This window comes from Musa acuminata, chromosome BXJ1-11 (assembly GCF_036884655.1).
Source record: "Musa acuminata AAA Group cultivar baxijiao chromosome BXJ1-11, Cavendish_Baxijiao_AAA, whole genome shotgun sequence".
NCBI lineage: Eukaryota > Viridiplantae > Streptophyta > Magnoliopsida > Zingiberales > Musaceae > Musa > Musa acuminata.
In genome coordinates, this window is record NC_088337.1 from 32,759,357 (window position 1) to 32,773,958 (window position 14,602).

At 40.7% G+C, this 14,602-nt stretch overlaps 4 protein-coding genes across 6 annotated transcripts; 2 read left to right on the forward strand and 2 right to left on the reverse strand.

Moving 5' to 3' along the window:
- Positions 1 to 656: 656 nt before the first annotated feature.
- On the reverse strand, positions 657 to 4,297 carry LOC103972405 (serine/threonine-protein phosphatase PP1). 3 transcript variants are annotated; one of them, XM_018820232.2, is made up of 5 exons: positions 4,019 to 4,297; positions 1,412 to 1,971; positions 1,240 to 1,330; positions 1,127 to 1,161; positions 657 to 1,040 (listed from the first exon to the last, which is right to left on the reverse strand). In XM_018820232.2, the coding sequence occupies exons 1-5, from the start codon at positions 4,218 to 4,220 to the stop codon at positions 1,020 to 1,022; spliced, it is 909 nt and encodes a 302-aa protein (XP_018675777.2). In that variant the 5' UTR covers positions 4,221 to 4,297; the 3' UTR covers positions 657 to 1,019. The 3 variants fall into 3 exon arrangements, with proteins under 3 accessions (XP_018675777.2, XP_009385014.2, XP_064947311.1); XM_009386739.3 differs by having other exon boundaries at positions 1,127 to 1,330; XM_065091239.1 differs by having other exon boundaries at positions 1,127 to 1,330; positions 3,277 to 4,222.
- Positions 4,298 to 5,130: 833 nt separating this feature from the next.
- LOC103972406 (NADH dehydrogenase [ubiquinone] iron-sulfur protein 5-B) lies at positions 5,131 to 9,714 on the reverse strand. Its single transcript, XM_009386740.3, has 2 exons — positions 9,484 to 9,714; positions 5,131 to 5,482 (listed from the first exon to the last, which is right to left on the reverse strand). The coding sequence occupies exons 1-2, from the start codon at positions 9,631 to 9,633 to the stop codon at positions 5,378 to 5,380; spliced, it is 255 nt and encodes an 84-aa protein (XP_009385015.2). The 5' UTR covers positions 9,634 to 9,714; the 3' UTR covers positions 5,131 to 5,377.
- A 443-nt stretch (positions 9,715 to 10,157) lies between these two features.
- Positions 10,158 to 11,802, forward strand: LOC103972407 (60S ribosomal protein L22-2-like). Its single transcript, NM_001377450.1, is given in 2 exon segments — positions 10,158 to 10,445; positions 11,386 to 11,802. Coding segments are annotated over 2 exon segments (387 nt in total). The 5' UTR covers positions 10,158 to 10,203; the 3' UTR covers positions 11,531 to 11,802.
- A 971-nt stretch (positions 11,803 to 12,773) lies between these two features.
- LOC103972408 (dormancy-associated protein homolog 3-like) lies at positions 12,774 to 14,088 on the forward strand. The gene is made up of 3 exons (XM_009386742.3): positions 12,774 to 12,991; positions 13,094 to 13,276; positions 13,394 to 14,088. Exons 1-3 carry the CDS (start codon positions 12,856 to 12,858, stop codon positions 13,498 to 13,500), a joined length of 426 nt encoding a protein of 141 aa, XP_009385017.2. The 5' UTR covers positions 12,774 to 12,855; the 3' UTR covers positions 13,501 to 14,088.
- The last annotated feature ends 514 nt before the right edge of the window (positions 14,089 to 14,602 follow it).

A 14,602-nucleotide genomic window follows, 5' to 3' on the forward strand; every position in this document is an offset into this window, starting at 1 on the left:
GCAGCAGCAGCGGCGGTGGCGGAAGGGACGTACCCAGCGGAGCGCCGCCGGGGGAGGGCGGCCGCTTGCCGCTGGTTTTGCTGACGCGGGCAGCTGTCGGATTGTTTTGTTTGACGGAAACACCGTCCGTCGTTTTGTTCTTTTTTGATGGGGTCACGAAGGATAAGGCTATTTTGGTCTTTACGGTTTACGTCGTTTTATTTATAGTCCCGATATATATAATATATACACGTATGTGCGCCATCTCACATATAGTAGATATAATAAATATGAGGTATTTTGGAGGAACACATCATCGATTGATGAGTCACATAATTCGGTAATTTAGCGTACATCATCATCATTTCTTTAATATACGTCTTTGTAACAATTATTATAAGAACCATTAAATTCTTATATTTTAAGAAAAGTGAACCATAAATTTCTTTTTACGATCGATTCACGATGAATTATTTATTTTTACGATTTTCTCTTTTCAGGATAAAGATACAAAAAATATAACTCTATAAATTAAGCATTTCAAAGATTAATATTATTTTATTTAAGAAATACAAATAGTGTTATTATATACAATTTTATGCTGAGATTATTTTTTGGACTCGAACATTATTATCACCGAAATAACAACAGTGCTGCACTAAATATGACACAATAGATGATCAAATATGCATTTGAGTGTCGAGGAAAGATAACCAACACAATGAGAGGATCCGAAAGGAATCGCTTGCAGCTACAAGTAGAAAGTGCAGCCACCAACATGGTGGAGAAGAAAAGAACATGAGTATCCTACATTGCTGCTGTACATGAACAAAGCTCTTAGTGTTGTTTACACATGGTGTTTCCGGCTTGATAGACAAGCTTGGCTCTCCTGATCATTTAAAACAGAGAGTTAAATTAGTCGTAAGCTCTACCAAAGTACCAGAACTGCAACAGAGTTAGTGCAAGCTCCGGCGGATCCACACCCATTAGATCTCCCCCTTTGGAGCCGAGTTAAACTTCGACAAACGATTGAAGACACGTCAAACTTTGCCAGTTTCTGACTGGAATTCACAATAACATATTAGAATCTTCAACAAGCAAAAGGAAGCAAATCAGTAATGAGAAACTGCAGTGGGAAAGGGGATACCTTCTTAGGTGCTGTTTTTAATGCATTGGAGCTGCCTGGAGTAGACATGAAATCATAGGGTTTCAATATCTCAAATGAACAGAATAGGTTTTTGTCTATGCTCAACAATGCACCTGCATTATCAAACTCTCCACAGTAGTTTGGTGCCGAAAATAAAGTAACCAATCGCCGATTTGCAAAAAATTCATAACCATCCTCAACTACCTAAGAGGAAATATACTGTTAGCAACATTTACAAGTACAGAGAAAAGGAAAGATGACAAAGTAAGCCAAAGCTCTACTGACTTGGTGACCGCGGCATATGAGATCAAGCTCATGCTGGTCCAAAAACTCTGCAAGCTTATCAGCGCCAAATGTAACCGAAACGCCGCGATCGCTCTCAGCCCATCCTTGAATCTTAGGATCAGGATCGGACCAAAGCAAATCACAAAGAAGACCATAATCCGGTATTTCAGTGGGCCTTTTGATATCTCTGATTTGGTCCAAGCTATTCAACTCCGGTGAAAGGCCCCCATGCATACACAATATCTTTTTATCAATTAATGCTGCCATTGGTAAATAATTAAAACTATCACAGAATGTCTTCCAGAGACGAACGTTGAATCTCCTTTTACATTCGTCGTAAAATCCATAAACTCGATTTATTTTTGCATCTTCATGATTTCCACGTAGTAGAAAGATTTTATCAGGGTACTTGACTTTATATGCCAGAAGCAAACATATCGTCTCCAAGCTTTGTTTGCCTCTATCCACATAATCCCCAAGAAATAAATAAGTAGAATGAGGAGGAAAGCCACCTTTTTCAAATAACTTCAGAAGGTCAAGATATTGTCCATGTATATCACCTGAAATAGATGTCAAAATTGGTATTTTGGTAGCTATTGGGAACAAGATTTTTTGCTTAGTTATGCCCAGTGGCCTGACCAAGAACTTCACATTTTGATCAATGAAAACTTTGAAGCATTCTGGAAATAAAGGGTTGAGATTGGTATCAATTCACAAAGGGAAAAACATACTTTATTTGTTGATGCATTTTATACTGATTTTGTTCTCCGTTTCAGTCTGCTGCAACTATGGCCGAGGCAGACTTTCTGGGTCAGTCCAAGCAATGAAATAAAACAAGAACCTTGAGCCAAGCAGACAACAATCACCTGATAGAGCAGCCATTGTAACTGAAATAGGTGATTTCATGTATCTTTTCTGCTAATATTATTTTTTGACTTATTATCCTTTTCTATTTTCTCAGTTGGAACACAATTCCTCAGACAAATAACTAATTGCAGTCGTTGTTTGGCATGGTGGTGTAGAGAAAAACATGAAGTCCAAGGAATCCGATCAGATGTCTCTATCAGCCATATTATTTGTTTTATTAATAACAAATATTAGGATGTAATTGTTTATAATAGTGGATACTATTCCCAAGAATTCTAATTCAATTCAACTCAACTCAAATATATAATATGTGGATTTATGTAAATTTAGTCAGCTAGTCGCAAATTACAAGCAATAGTGCCACATTGACTCTGTCAAGCATAGCATCACAAAAGAGGCAAAGGACCATGTAGCGCTTTGGACAAAAGCAGGTGGGTGAAAGAGTGTTCATGGAAGTTGCCTATCCAGAATGGTAAAATATTAAGAAATAATTGAATGGAAAGCTATAACCCGTTGTTAATTACATGAGGTAATATAGCTTGCAAGTGATCAATAGGTTGTTTTTTTTGCATCAATGAGATAAGAACATTATTTTAGCTCGCCACTTGATGATCCTAAAATCTTCATTTGTCCTATGTTATGTGAACCCTACATCCTTCCAAAGTCTAGCATTGTAATTTGAGCATTATATAAAAAGAACTGCATTAAGAAGCTGACTCTATTTTAGTCACACAGCAAACTGGTCTAGTTAAATGCCATTTGACAATGATCATCTGCCTAAAAGCTATACATAACATAGTGTTAATATGATCTAAGTTTGATGTGGTATCTTGAAGCCAAGGGCTTTGTTTGGATCTTGCACTCGCTTATGCAAAGCAACAAAGTCGATGAATTCATCTATTCAAGTAATTCCCTCATCTAATCAGTCTCAAGTAGCAACCATAGAATACAAACTATCAAATTACCATAACAGAGACTTTGAATATGGTTTAACCCACCAAAGTGCATCCTTTGTAGGTCTGGAAATCTCAGCGTCAATGTCTCCTCTCCTGCATTTTCGAAATGGAGGGGGATCCACGTCCAGAATGATAGGAGGGCCTAAAACTCAACTCGACCACTCACTCCATTATCTCAGCCCCTCGGTAGGATTTGCCTCATAGCACTCTTCTACTCAGTGGAACACTTCGATCTGGAACAACTCTACATCTTAGACTTGTGCCGTATCGGTTCGCTTCAACTCCATGAGGCATCCCGCCTCGACCCACTTTGATACTCCCATAATCAATTACGTGTTGTCTACCTCAGCAAATTAGCAAGGCGACCAAATCTGACCTCATCAAATGGGGAAAAAGATGAAGACGACATTCTAACTTTCATTCCGTGGAAATTCCTCCACTGTTGACCTTGACCTTTCAGCAGCTTTGGATAGAAGAATAAATCACAGATAAATGAAATCTATACATTGACTAGGACATTGATATTTGTGAAGCAAGATTTGTTGATCATGTTAATCACGAGAAAGTTGATACCGATTTCACGGGACAATTGCCGATATGTTTTCCTTAATGCTATTCGCAACATTATAAGGCCCCAAAAGCATTCTATTCGATAGTATTATTATGCGCCTAACTCGATGACGATCAAAGCTCTAAATCACAAGCCAGGAAATCGCGAATCTAAAGTAGCGACGTATCGAATGCGACCAATGTCAAGGATGAGATCGGGAATCCGACAACCAACCGCAAATCTTGATGGGGGCGTGGAGTTCGAGGAGGTTGGGCTGGGCGCGGAAGACGTGCTTGGCTTCGATGCAGAGCTGGCGGATCTCCGACTCCGAGAGCTGGACCTGGCGGCCGCCCTGCCTGCCTTCCAACAGCCGGTGGATCACGTCGTCAAGCACGGGCCCTTCCATGGCCCCCATCGAGCTCTTCGTCATCAACATCTTCCCCGCCTCCCGATCTCGATTCGCCTCTCTCCCTCACACGCACACTCTCTCAATCTGTCGATCTGTCGAGGAGGAGACGATCTTTTGATTTCTTTTCTTCGTTGTTTTCTTTATATGAAGAAGAATTCAAAAGCGCGTCCATGCGAAATAGCCGTTGATTTCGGGAGATCGGGTGCGTCTCAGCGGTCCGATTAAGCGGGCGGTGGCCCCCGATTGCTGCAAAAATGGATTTCGAGTGATGGGTACCGCTTCCACGCGCACATACCACGCGACAATCTTACGCGGAAGACGACAGTAAACACTTTTCTCATCCAACGACAAGGGAGCTGCCACATCAACGCACAGTGTTCCACCGTGTGAGTGAGTGCTTTCGGGTCCGTTTGGGGGTCATGTCGGCTTTGAGTCAATTTTATCTTCCCGATTTATTTAATTGTTACTTGACGTAATCTATACATACACAACATATGCGTTAAAATTTGTGCAGCGCATGATCGCATCAGGGCCGAGATTAAGGCAGAAATGTGTTCAAGAACATTAAATAGATGAACTACAATCATGCGACAACAAACACAGACATTTCTGAAGACGTTTTACATCCTGCACTTGTGATAACAATGCCTCATCTTGTTCTAATGATCGATCACATATATTGGATGTGTTTGCCGTTGCAGATCACAAACTTGTTATAGGGTCGATTACATAAATCATTTCCAGCTTCATACAGGATGAGATGTTTATCTCTTCTTATAGGTCCTAGCAAAATCTATACTATTCACAAACAGATGATTCCAACAAACAAGTCCATATTCCGCTCGTTCTTGTGGGCAGTCAGAGATCTGTTGAGCAAGGTTCAACTGATGCCTCATAAGACTCCCTTAACCATAGAACAACGGGGGGCCATGAAACATGAAAGAAATCAAAGGCATTGACCAAATAGTTCAGTTTGGTAATAACAATTAACTAGACATTTCCGGATAGAATGATCCCTTTGTTTGGACGAAAGCCACTATTATTAACTTGGTTCTTGCACAAACCAAGTCTACAGATTCGCAAGGAAAACAGGTGATGATGCTTTCACTCATCAAAGCAAACAGTACGAAACCCATCCATGTTGCTGCTCTGGTCAAATTGGGAAGGGATGCTTATGAGAACAGCTAATGGTGACTGCTCGCTTTGCCCCCTTCAGCTTCCTCTGCCTTCCGTGCAGCTGCTCGTATCTGACGCTGCTCCTCCTTGTAAACACGGTTTCTACGTCGGAACTGCACTACAAATTCGCATTTTGTCAAATATAGGATCACAGACTTCTAGCTTGTTATCTTTTCAGAACATGACATAGGTCAAAAGATGCATGTTTCTTAAGATTAAACATTCTAACCAAAAAAAAAAAGAAAAAAAAGCTTATATGATACCTTAATCCACTTACATCTAGCATAAACATGAATTACATTAAAGGACATTTTGTAAACCTGTGAATCAGAGATAACAGAGAAGGACAATCTAATGAAATATTTCCATCGTTAAAAACTCTCAGAAGTGTTCGGAAGCACAAACTAAATATAGCTTATAAACCTTTGCCCCAGCGTACCTCAAATTTCTGGTTAAGCAGCCTGTGATGGATGAACCAAATGGACATATTTATTTGACCAGGACATATGATAGCAAAGATTTCATTCATTTATGCAAGAAAACCAACACAATTATTGAGAGTTATTTTTTAATGTTAGCCTGCGAATCAGAGAGAATGGAGTGGGACAATCTAATGAAATATTTATCCGCCGTCAACAACTCTGAAAAGTGTTCAGAAGCACAAACTAGATTATTTACCTCACCCACACATATCTCAAATTTCTGGTCAAGCAGTAAGCGATGAATGAACAATGTGCACATATTGATTTGACCGGGACTCGACAGCAAAGTGCTTATTCATTTTATGCAAGAAAACCAACACATTTCTTGAGAGTTATTCTTTAGCTATAAACCTGGAACAAGTGCTAAATCTAGGGTCTAGAAATCATGACCTCATTCATTGAAAATGCATCATTGCTTCACAAAAAAGCAAAGGAATAACAAAAAAAAAACCACATGAAAGTCAAAGTCATGTTACATAATGGTGTACTTTCTGTTTACATGATGGTAAACGAAACACAAACATGAAAGCAGAAATAGGTTATGTAGCGACACATTCTTAGCAACATTTCAGACTAAGAATCCTCATAAATTGCAAATAAGTTAGTGCAGATCAATGTATATCATAGGTTCCAAACCTGATGATTGCTTTATAAAATAACTTGGAGCAGTGAATAGAAGCTAACAATTGAAAATTCTTGCAATAATTGAAAAGGTACAATTAATGGCCAAAAGAAAGGACATGTATCAAGCAAAAAAGGAGTGACAGTGATAGCATTAAATATTTTAAATAGTGAACATTTTGCGAAACGGCCCAAATTATTAATATATGGGGTGGTCTAGAGCCACTCATAACCATAGAAATGACATCTTCAATCAAAAGAAAAATGGTACTATGGACAAGAAATAACTAAACAGGTCCTGACACTGAAGAAGGAATCACAAACAAGGATTACCTCATAGCTCTTTCTATTTCCGGCAACATAACAAAAAACAACAATAAACTCTAGTACAAAACCAAGAGAACTTCAAAATGCCGATAACTCCTTTATGCCCTAGTCATTTCACAGAAAAATTTGGAAGATCCAGAAAAAAAAAAGTTCAAATGTATTTAAGTTTTTTTTTTCCTACCTAGAATTTATTGAACCTTGAAGTAGAAAATAAATGAAGGGAAAGAACCAGACTTGCTGTGGCCATTCAAGTGTTCTATTCCTTTTCACCTTCACCAGAAGCAAGGCAGTGGGAACTCCTACAATCTTACAGCAATTTTCTTTAGGCAAACTGAATCTGATGAAATTGCTTGAAGATTCAAGCCTGCTGATGTACTTTTTCTGAACTGAAAATATTATGGAACTTTGTGATTTTCTTACGTTAATACTCATCTTCCAGCAGATTACACCAGGTATAGTTCATTGTATATTCAAAACAAGTCATTTCTCTTCCCAATGCGAAATAAACTGATATAAAGAGGTGTATAAAGATAAGCAATTACTGCAAGTTGCAACCTACGAAACCACATGTCGCTAAAGTCTAAAAAAATCAAGGCCAAGCGTTATGAGCCTGATATGAACAAAATAGATAACATCTATACTGACCCATAAATTCTTAACTATTGGACTCCACTACCACTTCTCACTGGCAATATTTTTCACTTTCCCAGGCCACCCATCTCTAGTGACCAACTAGGGGAGGGGGGTGGCAGGGGAGAGCGACTGGAGGAATACCTTTTTCTAATTGAAACTGAAACTAGAGAATTTATCATACAATGAAATCTAGATTTGGCTTAGTTGTGTAATTGCAATCGTATGTTTACTAGCCTGGTTTGACAGATATACCAGTCAAATGCACAAGACATATTGTGAGATATTCTGCTTGGCCAAGCAGCACCTTCACCTACATGTGCTCCATGGAGAAGAGGTTAAAATTGATTGCTCAAGAAAAAAAAATCCTCAAAAAACACATTTTTGTAAATCTTGAAATAAATTTTTTTAACAGGCTAAAGAGTTTGTTAGTAATGTACTTTTTCTTCTATAATTTCTGAATGTTGCATATCTTTTCTTCCTTTCCTTCATTGCTCACAGATGTCTCTATCAATACAAGAGTCGAATCATTTGAATTGTTTTTCCATTTGTATTCTTAATTCTTTATTTTTTGCTCACCCTGAAATTCTTATTCTAACAAAAATAAAAACGAGAAGTTGCTTTTGGTAAAGATAACTTAGTTTTAGGAGGTAACCATACCATTGTTTTGAGTGGTCAAGAATAAACTTCCTAAAATAGAAAATAATACATGAGAAGTGAACAATATGATTCTGCATTTATAAAATAAATTGCATGGATTTGCTAAATGTCACTAAGGCCCTAAATAACTCTCAGTTAGTTGGTCAAATTATATAACATATTGATTTACTAAAGGAAAATAAACATAATGCACAGATCAATGCCAAAAACAGAAGGTACATATTGTTTAGTTGCTAGACCTACATTGAAACATTGCTTTGCTCCAAACTTCTCGATCACCCTAAACTTCTAAATAACGTGACTACAGACCTTCTCAAAACTTGAAGATCAATACCAAAGTGCATTAAGATGTGAAACTACATAAAAATTCTGAGGCATTTCATTTTTGCATTAATTCCACTTCATTTTCTTCCACTACTAACCTTTTGAGTTTTTTTTCTCAGATTGAACTGTTTGCTGATTCCTAGTCGCTAATACATTAATCATCAGTCTACCAAGTTTCCCATATCTAATAATTCCCGGAAGCCAATTCAATCAACTTTTGTTGGTTTCTAGGCCCTTAGTTTTGTTTTGTCATTTCTCTAGCAAATTTCCAGCCTCAATCTGTAGATATTTTCATAAAAATATATCTATAAATTCATTATAATTGAAGTTATAATGGGATAAATAAAAACTTAAAAACAAAAACATGAACAGAACGCCTCCTATCATGCCCAAGTAATTAAATACAAACTTACACAACAAGGATCCTTCGATTCCCAACACAAAGGAGGGGTCCATAAATAGATCCAAAAATAATTTTTTTATAGCTTCATATCTTAAATAATTACTCTCTAAACCACAAAACACCTAATCTAATATAACTCGCTGCGAGAAAGAGTGCCAAAGCTCGTTGGACTATCTTGTATTTTTGTTCACCAAAATCAAACAGACCCAATTAACACGAAAGGTCCTCCTGAAATCCACAAAAAAATTCGTGAGCAACTTAGAAGTGAAATTGTTGTGAAGGAGCTTCATGAACTTCCTAATGCACTTCCGTTTATTCCTTAAAGGACGGATGATCACAAGGGGCTAGCCTTGCATAAGAGAACCGCAATCCTGAACTGACTGCCGATCCTGGTACAATTCAAAACTAAGCTAGCCTTGAATGAGAAAAGGATTTGCAATGAATCCAACGCTATCCTTCCACTCTGTCCTTAGAGATTGAACCCTTGTTCTCTATTCATCAATTGCGGATTATGCCCAAAACAGAAGTCCGAGTCCTGTTAGATCCGACAGTGAATGATGCAGCGTCGCATGAACGACTTAGCGACATAGGCACAGATTGGTAAGATCTTAAAGAAGAAGAAAAACGAGAGGAAGAGAGTGGAATTTGAGGGTAGGGATGGGATGACCTCTTTGGCGTGATGGAGGCACTCGAAGTAGTCCTCGCGGACGAGGGCGCAGTCTTTGGGCTCCCGGCAGCGGGACATGCACTCGCTGAAGTCGATCCAGAAGTCGTAGCATCGCCCCTTGTTCCCCGTTATCCCCCAGCCCGATGCCATCTCCTCTCCTTCTCCGCCGCTCTGCCGATTCTTCTCTTTCCCCTTGCGTTCTCCCCCAAATCTCCGCTTCGATCTGGACACGGGCGACAAAAGAAAGAGGTCTATAAGCGATTGTTGGAATACGGCTAATCTCCGCCGTCCGATGGATAATTTGGGATGAGATATTAAGCGTCCGGGTTTTTGATCGGGTCAGGAATGGTCACGTCCAGCAATTCAACACTGACCGGCGATGCACCGATCCGACCCGATTAAATCAGATTGATTTTATTCGATAAATGGAAAATATTGGTTTCGGCTCTGGTTTTAACCCGATCCAGAACCCGCTAACTTCCGTGTAACATGTTCCGCGGAGTCCCATAAACTCGAAGTTATTGATCGATCTACCCAACCAAGCTAGCGGCCAAGATCAAGTCACGCGGTCGCGCAGCAAAAGATATATCTTATTCCACGAGATATCCTAACAAGGGCATGCATAAGAGCCGCCGCAGTGGGAACGCTTCCATCTCCATCTTTGCGAAAACCCTAACCCTCTGTGCGGCGGTGTCTGTAACGAGAGCAGAGGTAACCACGATGAGTCGCGGGGGAAGCGCAGCGGCGGCGGCGAAGGGTGGGAAGAAGAAGGGCTCGACCTTCGTGATCGACTGCGCGAAGCCGGTGGAGGACAAGATCATGGACATCGCCTCGCTGGAAAAGTTCCTCCAGGAGCGGATCAAGGTCGCTGGCGGCAAGGCTGGCGCCCTTGGCGACGCCGTGACCGTCACCCGGGACAAGAGCAAGATCACCGTCACCTCGGAGGGCCCGTTCTCCAAGCGGTAACCTTCGTGCCCTGATCTCTTGATGTAGATAGATCTCTGAAGTATCTTCCTTTACTTTTCCTCCATTTCTTCTAAGGCTGAATCGACACATTTCGTTAGCGAATCTATCCTTGTTTATACATCATAATCTGTGGCGTCAATTTGATTTGTTTGGGGAGATGTTGTGTTTCCTTTTTCCTAGTAACCCATCTCAAGCGAAATGTGTGAACTGAGCCCTATTTCGTATGCTAGGTTATGTGCACTTGATTTTGTGGATTAAAATGGTGGATAATCGAAGCAAATTTTAGCTTCTGTGGCACTTTGGATTACAATTTCCATTAAAATTTGGTGTTTGGATATGTGAATTAGATGAATGAGTACCTTCAATATGGATGGAATGTTGTGGACTGCGGTAATCTCAGGTTTGTGGCACCTTGTTTTGAGCTATTAAGCATTCTTAAGTCGCTGGTAAGCAATTTAGACTTCTATATATTGATGTATATGTTGATTTTTATGTTGTCTGCATATGGTTAGTATCTGTTTGATTGTAACATCTCCTACCGAGTACTATAATTCTCAGAGCACACATAGCCATGTTGTTCATAGTTTGAGTCAGCCACTTCAAGGATTGTAGTCTGAAGGTTTTGACTACTTGTTCGAACATTGCTTTTCTTGTTGTCATAAATGACGGCAGAATAATGTGTGATCATATGGAGAACTAATTTACCATACATGCAATTTGTTGTGTTTGTCATTGTTACGGAGAACTAATTAACAATATATACATTTTGTTGTGGCCATCATTGTCGTCATTCGTTCTTCCAACAAGTCTGCAACTGGAATTTCTTTTTTTTTTTCCTTTGACAACAATAGATCACCATCGACAACCCTTTCGTCACAAGGAATGTAATTGTTGTGTAGAGGAAACTTACATAATGCTTCTTTTCTTTTGGTTTAGGTACTTGAAGTACTTGACAAAGAAGTACTTAAAGAAACACAATGTGCGGGATTGGTTGCGAGTTATTGCTTCAAACAAAGATCGCACTGTCTACGAACTCAGATACTTCAACATTGCTGAGAATGAAGGCGAGGAGGAAGATTAATTTTGCTCATCAGAAGTTGAGGTTATTAGGAGGTTTTCTCTTAAATCTGGCACGTTATATTTTCCAAATTAAAAGTACTCGATCAACGAGTTTATATTAGTAATCGAACTGTGTGCTGCAAGTTTTACCTATGTGCTGTGGTTGTTTTCAGTGTTCTTATTGCACGAGTCCTCTCTTCTGTGGCCTCTAACTGCAGTTTGTTTCTACAAAATCCTGTTAAAATTTATCTTAGAACCATATGCAACTTATCAAGCATCAGTATTTCATGTCCATATCGCTTCATTTTCCTAGTTGCATCCTTGTGTTTTGTGTACTGAAAAGGTGCCATGGGGATTTATCCTGGCGTTTTGTAGGCTCCATCTGCTGGTGATAGATGCTGATGAGGAAAGTTACAATGCCATTGCTAACAAGGTTGTTTATGAATTAGTTCCATGTCTATCAATGAAGACTTTTTCCTTTGTCTTCCCACCTAAAGCATTTCTAATTGGTTTGATTGGCATCACTGAAGAACAAAAGTTCCCCCAGTTTAGGGCAGCCACACAAGGTGGTAAATCCATCAGCCATAGGTTGCTTCTATGCTAGGATAAAGGAGGGACCATCCTCATCAATCTGATAGAGACTGATCCCGATCTCCACGCAAATGAATAATATTACAAAGATTTAAGTGGTGCCAATGAAATTTAAGACCACTAAATGCTTTTTACATAGTCTTAAAAGTCAAATAACAATTATTCTTGAATTATAAAGAAATAAAATTTCTCATGAACCTAAAAGATCGGAAAATTACTCCTGAATTATATAGATGGATTGATAGATAGGTAGTCAAATTATGTATAAAAATGTGGTGGACTGCACTACAACGATGGAAGAATGCGTTAGGCTACTAACAACGTCATGAAATTTGAAAGAAGAAATTAAGTCCAAAGACTTGTATAAAAAATAAGAACTTTGAGGGGCCAATATGCGAAATTACCTGTCATGTAGGACCCGCACAATCCTATCCAACGGGCGCGTGTGGGGACGAAGCAATAGACTAGTATAGTATAAAATTAACGTGAGCGGCACACTCCTTCGAACCCGATCTTATCCTTTGCCGTCGTGGGACCGCCCTCCGTTACCGTCATGATCAAATCCAACGGCTGAAGGAAACCCACTTGGACCGATCGTCGTTGGTCCCGCGCCCGACGAGATGGAATCCCCGCCCTTCTTGGATCAGCCTATAAACACATACCCGCTCTCTTACCTTCCTCGGCTCCCCACTCGCAGTGGATAAAGCCGACGCCTTCAGGAAGCTTCAGTGGAGTGCAAACGTGACTCTTTACTCCATGGGGCTCCTCGACAAGCTCTGGGACGACACCCTCGCCGGCCCCCGCCCCGAGTCCGGGCTCGGCCGCCTCCGGAAGTACTCCTCCTTCGCCTTCCGCCCGTCCTCCTCCTCCCCTCTCACCCCCGCCGACAAAGGTACAACGGAGCAGACCCTCTCTCTCTCTCTCTCTCCGTCTTCCTTTCTTGAGCTTGTAGTTTGGGAAGGCTTGCGGATCTGGCGTATGAAATCCATGGCAGATGAGGCGGCGACCGGTGGCCTGGGAAGGCCATACGGCGACGAGGGTTCCGCGGAGGCGGCGGCGGCGCCGAGGGTAACGAGGAGCATCATGATAAAGAGGCCTGCCGGGTGGGCGTCGCCAGGGGGCGGGACGCCGCCGTCATCGCCGGCAGGCTCGACCCCGCCCGTCTCTCCCTTCTCCGGTACGATCTACGGCGTCAGTCGTTCGCCTACGTTCTCAGGGCAGGAGAAACCTCCGCAGGTTTCCTTTTCTTGTTGTGAGTGCTTGTGACGGTTGATTAGTTGGTGTGAACGAGCAGGAGCGACCCGTTTTAGGAGGAAGTCGATGTCGGACGCGCAGGCAAGGAAAGCGGACGCGGTCGCGGTGGAATCCACGAGCTCTTCTTGTCCTCCCTTCGAACTCTAACTCATGTTCGCCTGCTGCTGCTGCTTTAGAGAGACTGTTGCTTGGAGAGAAATCGCTGTGCGATGATCAAATAGCTCTATGTGGGTGGTTGTACGTTAGAGAAGGAGGCGATGCTGTTTGTGTTACTCATCGAGGTGTTGTGTGTGTAGTTTGTGTCGAGAGAGAGAGAGAGAGAGAGAGAGAGAGGGAGAGATAATCTTTGTTCTTAGGCACCAGCGTGGTGTAATAATGAGCTTTTTAGATATGTACATGGGAAAGTTGGTAGTGCCAGATTAATGCTGTGTTCTGTAAGTAGTTTGTATCAGAGAGAGAGAGAGAGAGAGAGAGAGAGAGGAGGGGATAATCTTTGTTCTTAGGCGATAGTTTGGTGTAATAAAGTGCTTTTTAGATATGTACATGGGAAAGTTGGTAGTGCCAGATTAATGCTGTGTTCTGTAAGTAGTTTGTCTCAGAGAGAGAGAGAGAGAGAGAGAGAGGGGGTGGGGGGGATAATCTTTGTTCTTAGGCGATAGTTTGGTGTAATAATGTGCATTTTAGATATGTACATTGTGCTTTTTAGATTGGTAGTGCCAGATTAATGTTTTATTACCTGATGAGTTCATGCTGGCTAATATTTTTTATTTTATTATTAACAATATACATATAAATATATTTATATGATAAATATTTATATTTTTTTATTATATCATATATTTGGATTTCGTTATCATGGATACTGCACATTTAGGTATCACCCACGTGGTAGCAAACAGAGAACCTTCGGACTGATGTGGAGTGAGACGACCACGCGACCTTCGCATTGTTCGACATCGTATAGGTCGGTGTCAGACGCCCTAGAGTCGTTCCATGAAACTCGAGACGGTGCCAACCCGAATGGTATTACGTGTGGCAACCCGTATGACGTCAGACATCCTAGAGCCGTTCCATAAAACTCGAGACGATACTGCACGACGCCCCTCAATGCCGGCTTTCCCTTAATGCAATCCATACCAACATCAAAATCAGTGAAGTCTAAATGTTCTAAAATATTATCCTTTACTAATCTTTCGATTCTTTCCTTGGAGATATGCCCCAATCATCTATGCCACAATATAAAAGATCT